The sequence below is a fragment of the Mandrillus leucophaeus genome, unplaced genomic scaffold (genome assembly GCF_000951045.1).
Source record: "Mandrillus leucophaeus isolate KB7577 unplaced genomic scaffold, Mleu.le_1.0 Scaffold279, whole genome shotgun sequence".
Lineage (NCBI taxonomy): Eukaryota > Metazoa > Chordata > Mammalia > Primates > Cercopithecidae > Mandrillus > Mandrillus leucophaeus.
The window spans coordinates 649,164-657,820 of NW_012102909.1; the positions used below are offsets into that span (position 1 = coordinate 649,164).

Here is an 8,657-nt window from a genome sequence, read left to right on the forward strand (position 1 = left end):
AAAAAAAAAAAAAGGGCTACTGGAATATTAATAGAAGCAAATTAATTCTAAATTAACATCCAATCTTTCAAATATTAAACTTCTATCAAAGGTATACATTAAAAGACCTTTTCCAAATTTAAAAATAAGACATTTTAAACATCAGAAAAAGGCTTTACACACAGACTTTTATTCTGAAAGTTTGCTCTTCAAAGAAAGAATCACCCCCAACCCTCCCTAAAATGTAAAAAACAAAAAACTTAGTGATTCTATTTGTTCAAAAAATAAAAAGTGAAAAAAAAAAAAGGACTTAATGAATGCTGTGTGCCTTGTCTGTCTCTCCTTCCAGAAAATACGGAAAGCTGTACTTTTCAGCCCCAAACAGGGGCAGTTTGGTGGTGCTGCATAACTAGCTCTGGCCTATAAATATGAAATATGAGCACAGCTGATACAAATCACCTCTGGGCCGAGGCAGATAAAAGCACTGCCTACAGGTCCTTGGATTTCCCTCTTCCTCACTGATGTTGGGAACATGCATTAGAGATGGTGGCATTCCAAGACAAGGGAGCCTGGATCACTGAGTCATCAAAGAGAAGAATTCCTACAAATCTGCTTTGAAACTTCACTTGAAAAACTTCTGTTAAAGACACTGAGATTTTGGGGTTTATTTATAACTATAGCACAGTGTAGATATTAGTAATAAACAAGTCTATTTAAAAATATTCCTACTTTGGTAACAAAAAGACTGTGTGTCAAATTCACTATCCATTTTAAATAGCTAAGGGCTAACATTGCTACAAAGGTAAGTAAATATACATTACAGAAGTATATGATATACACACACACACAAACGCGCAGAGACAGAGATGAGTGAATAAAAGTAACTCTTGAAAACAAGAATATGACTTACAGTGTGAGCACATTTCCAAAGGATAACTTGCCTCATTTCCCTGGGGGAGGAGGGAAAAAAAGAAATAATTAGTCATAAAATAGGCACAAATTTCTTTAAAATATTAAACCTAAATATTTTAAGTCAAAAAACATAGGGAAATAAGCCACAAACTAATAACATGACCACATCTATAAATTACCTTTATATCTTTAAAAAATAAGTAAGAAAACAAATAATAATACTGGAGAAAGAGTTCTTGAATCAAACTGTTCTGATTTATGGCTCTGTCACTTAGGATTTACGCAAACATTTGATTGCAATATACTTTAAATATTTTCTAACACCCTAAATATGTTATATGCCAAATTTGAACACATTAGGGACTGTCAATGCTCCAACTTGTCTTGCTGGGTGAATTGATTTTGCGGTAGAGCTTAGAACAAAGATTCCCTTGCCAACTCTAACTGAAGAGTTTCCTGAGACTGCAAAATGAGCTGTTAAAAAGAAAAAAACAGAAATCTGTTACCATTTTTCCCTGTATTGAAACATAATTTTCTATATGCTGAGCAACTAAAATAAGAAAAATATTAATGGAAAGGTGAGTCTAACTTGATAGCCAGCCACTTGAAAACCATTTCAAATTTCTCTTTTCATACAAAGTCTTATTTCATGAATAGACCACAACTTAACATAATTTATCTGAACTCCTAATTTATATATATAAAAAAAGTAAACCTATCCGTTTTCTATACTAGGATTTTACGTGAAATATACTTAAGGAAAAAAGTGTTCTAGAAAAACTAGAGACCTGGGTCAATGCCTACATTTAACGACTCTGAGAACTGGGCCCAGGGAGGTCAAATATCTGCTGGAAGATCACACCATTTGATTAGCAGTGGAATCAAAAGTACTTCTAAATCTAAAACAGTAAAAATCCCAAGTAGTGTAATAGACTCAGAAGTAGAATCATTAAGATCTTTAAAATCGTCTATAGAATTTAAAGTAACATAAGTTAAATTTTTAAAGTTCAGTGATAAATTGAATACCAAGCATCCTATATTCTAACCTTCACCCTGCCTAGCAATTAAATAGCAATAAGTATACAGTTGCTATTAATTCAAGTGTACAATTAACATTGGCATATTTAAATATATATCTTCAGAAGCTATTGAAAACCTAAATTTTTTTTTTTTAGTGTGGCTGGCTTTTAAACTCCTCAACATACCTTTAATCCTATGTAAACCTAAAGTCTAATCAGTAAGTTACCGCATTCAATTAACTGACATGGTACCAACAGTTAGTCTTTTTCTTGCAAGTTATAGCAGATAATTGCAATTTTCCATAACTGGTAATATTAGCTCACTTTAAATATCAAATGTATGTTAAAGTAAGGATAAAAGAAAGCAAACATTAATAAAGCTTGATATTAATGAATAGAAATGGGTTTCTGCTTATTTTGCACATTACTTAATTGATCTTAATATTCTTACCATGATTCTTATCTTCACTGCCTTACATAGTCTTGCTTAATTTTTTTTTTAATGCTTTTTTTGTTTTCCTTATTCCACTCTACCTTAAAGTTAAGTGTGTTTCTTGCAAGACTCTCAAAAGCATACCGGTATTTTATTTACTAAATTTTGCACTGTCACTGTAAGGTTTTTTTTAAAAAAAAAAAAAAATAAGTATCATTACTGTTTTATAAGTGAAGGTAAAAAGTAGTTATATGGTAGTTTCAAGCAGGATTTTAAAACTAGGTCCTTTTTTCTCCAGCCCACTAACCTTTAGAGTGTTATCAATTCTTTGTAAACGATACCATCTATCTCACCTATTTATCTGTATCACTCCCAACTAGACAACGTCCACAAGACCTAAGAACCAACCAGGCCAGGGCTCCTAAGGACTTTCCCATTAACAAGGAATAACTCGTCATGCTCCTAAACTTGGAATCCATATATCCAAAACATTATTGCAACCACAATCTGTCCCAAACTGACCACATCACATCCCTGCTAAAATTCAATAGCTCCCACTGCCTTCACAATAAAAACCAATACTTTTTAGAAAGCTAAGTAAAATCCTTTAATTAAGACAACTCATATCTCTGTAGTCACTCTCCCAAGCAGCACCACCATCTCTACCCTACATGCCCCACTTTTTACTCCATATTCTGTATTGTTCGAACTTTTACAGCAAGAATGTCTTCACAGTTTACCTTCCATTTAAAAAAGGAAACCAAAGCAAAACATGGCAATATAAAGATAATTTTGTCAATATGGTCAATATAATTTTGTTCCATGTTCAGTCTTCCTCATGCTTAGTCATTAGTAAAAAAAGGAGTCTTGGACATTCCCCTTTATACTCCTCTCCCCACCCCCTCATGGTCAGCTTCTTAAGCTACTAGCTGGGAGTATTACATTTATCAGTAATTGTTTCATTCAGGTTTGGCATGTGGGCTATAGTTTATTGATCCCTGAATCTAATGCATAATTACATTTAAACAAAAAATACACATCAGTTTGTAAATTATTATATCAGACTTAACTGGAAAAAATAGCATTTCTGAAGGTAAATTAATTCTGCAGTGAATTTCTAGCCGATAGCTCCAGTCCAGGATTGGGAAATACCAAAATAATGATAGATACTGTGAGAGATATACCCAATAAGGTACTGACATTTACTTCTAAGAGAACCACTCAACTGAAAAAAAAAAAAAACCATAAAATTACATCTAAATATAAAAAAAGTTCTAAAGCTAACATGTTTTAAGTTTATATAAGAAAGCTTGAAGAATTCAAACATCATCCCACATGACCAAGTTATTGACAAGATCACTCGATGATGAGGTCCTTAAATAAATCCACTTGCCTTAAGTTCAAGATAGACTTTCCTTACACTATACTGATTTAAAAATCTAGTAACATCTGCCTATGAAGGAGAAATGCTACATGAACCACTCGACCAGTGTTTAAAAAACTACTAAATCAGAAAAATTTTATCAAACAACATTCATCAGGCATTATCTGTGATCACCTACATAACAAAAGAGGTAAGCCCTTAGGATCTATGTCCCAGCTTACTATCTGGAGAAAGTTTCCAGGTTGCAGCACAGGCAGCACAGGCAGCACAGGAACGGGGAACAGAAACACAGTCCCAAGACACTGCTGAATTGAGAAGTCAGAGATACATGAAGTTCGTAAGGCCAAGGAGGTTAGACTTATGAGGAAGAGTACTTTAGAAAAGGGAGACGCATGAGAGACCTTTGGAGATCTGCATAAAAGTCTCCTCCAGTCTCTGCTTAAGTCTGAGAGGAAACTTCCCAAGTCCAGGAAAAGAACTAGTAGCAGGTTGAGTAACTTTTGGGAGTTTGTGCAGAGCTAGGAATAGTTCATGATCCCATGAGCCAAAATGGAGAAACTTTTAAATACACAGGGAATTGGGTCCAGTCCTCAGAACAACTACATTGGCCATGAATTAAAGGCTGTTCCGAACTTACCTTAAGAAAGACAGAAAACAAGTCTCAGATCAAATTTGGGTCTCAGTAATTTAAGCAGATGACAAAACAAACTTACATTCTTTAAAGGAATAAAACAAAATCTAGCACAACAGCATAAAATTCGCAATGTATGACATCCAATATAAAACATAATAGGATGCTACAAAATGGATGAACCTCAAAATCATGTAAGTAAAAGCCAAAAACAAAAGGCCACATATTTTATGATCCCATTTATATGAAATATACTGATAAAGAAAATACACAGAAACAGAATGTAGAGACTGGTGGGTGCCAGTTGCTGGGGGAGGAGGAATGGTGAACAATTACTTTTTGGCTATGGGGTTTCCTTTTAGGGTGATGAAAATATTTTCAAACAACACAGAGGTGGTGGTTGTACTACATTATAAATGTACTAAATGCCAGCCTGGGTAACATGGCAAAATACTATCTCTAAAAAAAAATACAAAAAAGGCTGGGCGTGGTGGCTCATGTCTGTAATCCCACCACACTGGGAGGCCGAGGTGGGCAGATCACTTGAGGTCAGGAGTTCAAGACCAGCCTGGTCAACATGGTGAAACCTCATCTCTACTAAAAATATAAAAATTAGCTGGGCATGGTGGCGGGTGCCTGTAATCCCAGCTACTCAAGAGGCTGGGGCAGGAGAATCACTTGAACCGGGGAGGTGGAAGCTGCAGTGAGCAGAGATCGTACCACTGCACTCCAGCCTGGGCAACAAAGCGAGACTCCACCTCAAAAACAAAAACAAAAATATGAGCCAGGCATGTTGGCATATGCCTGTAGTCTCAGCTACTCAGGAGGGTATTATGGGATGACTGCTTGAGCCTGGGAGGTCAAGGGTGCGGTGAGCCATGAGCGCACCACTGCACTCCAGCCTGAGCAACCAAGCAAGACTTAGTTAGTAAGTAAGTAAGTAAATAAATAAATAAATGTCACTGAACTGTTTACTTTTAAAATGATTTTGTTATGTGAATTTCATGTCAATAAAATGTTTTACTTGCTGTTTAAAGAAATAATGGCTCCAAATCTTCCAAATTTGATGAAAACTTTAAATCCCCAAATCCAAGAAGTTCAATAAACTCTAAGTAGAAGAAACATAAAACAAAAAACACACACACACACAATAAATTGCTGTGACACAGAAAATCCTAAATATAATCAGAGAGGAAAAAAGATTAACTACATACATATAACAAAATTACTACAGCGTATTTCTTTTTAGATACACCAAGGACAGGAAACAATGGAATCTGTTTAAAAGTGTCAAAAAAAAAAAAAAAAAAACCATTCAGTTTTTATATCCAGCAAAAACATCTTTCAAACATTATGGCAAATGCTTCTTCCAGAAACAAAAACTGAAAGGAAACATTAGGCTCCAACATATATTCACTACAAAAAAAAAGTCAAAAGAAAATTCTTCAGGCAGAAGAAAAATGATACCAGATGGAAAGCTGGATCTAGACAAAGAAATGAAGAATATCAGAAATGGTAAATGGTAAGTATAAAAGACATTTTTCTCATTTTTAAATGTCTTTAAAATATGACTATTTAAAAGCAAAAATAATGTGTTGCGGGGTATATAAAGTGAACATATAACAGCACAAAAGGGCAGCGAAAAAACGAATGCATGCTGTTGTCAGGATCTTACACTGTAAGAGAAACACCGTACCATTATTTGAAGTAGAGCATGGTATGTTAAAGATGTATATTGTAAACTCTAGAACAGCTTTAAAAAGGAGACAAAATAAAATGGTATCACTGTGATGGTTAATTTTGTGTCAACCTAACTGGGCCAAGGGATGCTCAGCTATCCAGCTAAACATTATTTCTGAGTGAGAGTCTGCTAGGGTGCTTGTGGAAGAGATTAGCATCTGAACCGGTGAACTAAGTAAAACTGATTGGATAACATCCTATCTGTCCAGCACCTGAATAGAACAAAAAGGCAGAAGATTGAATTAGTTCTCTGCCTCACTGCCTGAGCTGCAAAGTCAAGCTTTTCCTTCCCTCAACGCTCCTGGTTCTCAGGCCTTCAGACTCAGACTAGAATTTACACCATCAGTTCTTTAGCTCTCACGACTTCAAGCTACAGCACCAGCTTTCCTGGGTCTCTAGCTTACAGACAGCAGGAGCAGAACTTCTTAGCCTCTATAATCATGTGAGGCAGTATCATACAATAAATCTCTTTCTAGACATATGTATGTCTGGTTATTTCTCTGGAGAACCCTGACTAATACAATCAGAAAAAATAATCCAAAAAAAGGCAGACAAATAGGACAAAGAAACAAAAAGCAAATAAGAAAAATAAGAAATAGCAAGAAGGCAGATTTAAAAGCAAACATTTTGAGAATTATACATTTCATAATGGTAGAAAGAGCCAATTCATCAGAAAGATGAAGTCCAAAAACATACCAATCCTACACAAATTCTTTCAGAAAGCAGAAAGGAAGGGTACTGTCCTGAACTCATTTTATGAAGCCAGCATTACTGTGATGCCAAAATCAGACAATATCACAAAAAAAGAAAACTATGGCCGGGCATGGTGGCTCACGCCTATAATCCTAACACTTGGGGGGCCGAGGCAGGCGTATCACTTAAGGTCAGGAGTTCAAGACCAGCCTGGCCAACATGGTGAAACCCGTCTCTACAAAGAATACAAAAATTAGCTGAGCATGATGGTAGGCATCTGTACAATCCCAGCAACTCGGGATGCTGAGGCCAAAGAATCGCTTGAACCTGGGAGGTGGAAGTTGCAGTGAGCTGAGATCACACCACCACGCTCCAGCCTAGGCAACAGTGCGAGACTCCGTCTCAAAACAAAAAACAACAACAAAAAAAAGAAAACTATATCTAATGTTTCTCTATGACCAATAATGTAAAAATCCTTCAGAATATCTTAGCAAATTGAATCCAAAAATAAACATCATGACCAACTGAGGATTATTCCAGCAATGGAAGGTTGGTTTAATATTCAAAACTAATGTGATTCACAACATTAACAGAGAAAAAAGAAAAAAACCACACGGTCAACCAAACAGATAAAATAAAAGTATCTGACAAATTCCAACACCCATTTTTGATAAAACAAGAGTAACTCAGCAAACTAGGAATATTTCTCACTCTATAAAAGGTTATCTACAAAAATTCTTCAAAAAGTGTTATATGTAATTAGATTCTCCCTAAGATTAGAACAAGATAAAGACATCTGCACAAATATAAAAGGCAAGACAAAAGAAACAAAAGGTATACAGATTGAAAAGGAATAAATTGCCTTTAGTTGCAGATGACATAATTGTGTATGTACATAAATCCTAAGCAAATTACTAAAAAGCTATCAAAGCTAATAAATGAATTAAGCAAGATGGCAAGATAAAAGGTCAATATACAAAAGTTAAATATATTTCATGTTCTGGAAACAAATGGAAAACGAAATTCAGAATACACTTCCATTTACAAAATCATCAAAAATACAAAATACTTAGAAATAGTTAATAAGAGATGTGCAGGGAGAAGACTATAAGACATAGCTGAGAAAGATCTAAGAAAACCCAGCTATATTTGTTAATAGATGAGAAGGCTCAATGTTGTTAAGATGGCAATTCTTCCCATAATGATCTGCATATAGAAGACAATCCCAATAAAAATCCCAGCAGAATATTTTATAGAAATCAATAAACTAATTCTAAAATCCATATGGAGATGCAAAGAACCTAAGAGCCAACAGATCTGAATGAAAAAGAAGAACAATGGTGAAGGACTTACAATATCCGACTTAAAAAGTTATAAAGGGCTGGGTGCAGTGGCTCTCGCCTGTAATCCCAGCACTTTGGGAGGCGGAGGCGGGTGGATCACTTGAGGTCAGGAGTTTGAAACCAGCCTGGCCAACATGGTGAAATGCTGTCTCTACTGAAAATAAAAAAAATTAGCCGGGCATGGTGGCAGGCACCTGCAATCCCAGCTACTCAGGAGGCTGAGGCAGGAGAATCACTTGAACCTTGGAAGCAGAGGTTGCAGTGAGCCGAAATCGTGCCACTGCACTCCAGCCTGGACGGCAGAGCAAACTCATCTCAAGGGGGAAAAAAAAAAAAAGTTATAAAGCTAGTCATCAAAAGAGTGGTACTGGTGTAAGAACAGACAAAGATCAATTGGACAGAATAAAGTAAACACACACACACAATTTTCAAGAAAGGTTTCCAGGTAGTTAAATGAGGGAAAAAAATCTTTGCAACAAATGATGCTACAACTACTAAACAGCAATATGCAATTAAAAAAAAA

At 35.5% G+C, this 8,657-nt stretch overlaps 1 protein-coding gene across 1 annotated transcript in view; it reads right to left on the minus strand.

The window, feature by feature from the left end:
• Positions 1–8,657, minus strand: part of WDR92 (WD repeat domain 92) — a 138,704-nt gene that overhangs the window by 95,802 nt on the left and 34,245 nt on the right. Inside the window, 1 exon segment of the mRNA XM_011984990.1 lies at positions 890–929. Within this exon segment, the coding sequence (XP_011840380.1) occupies positions 890–929 (40 nt within the window).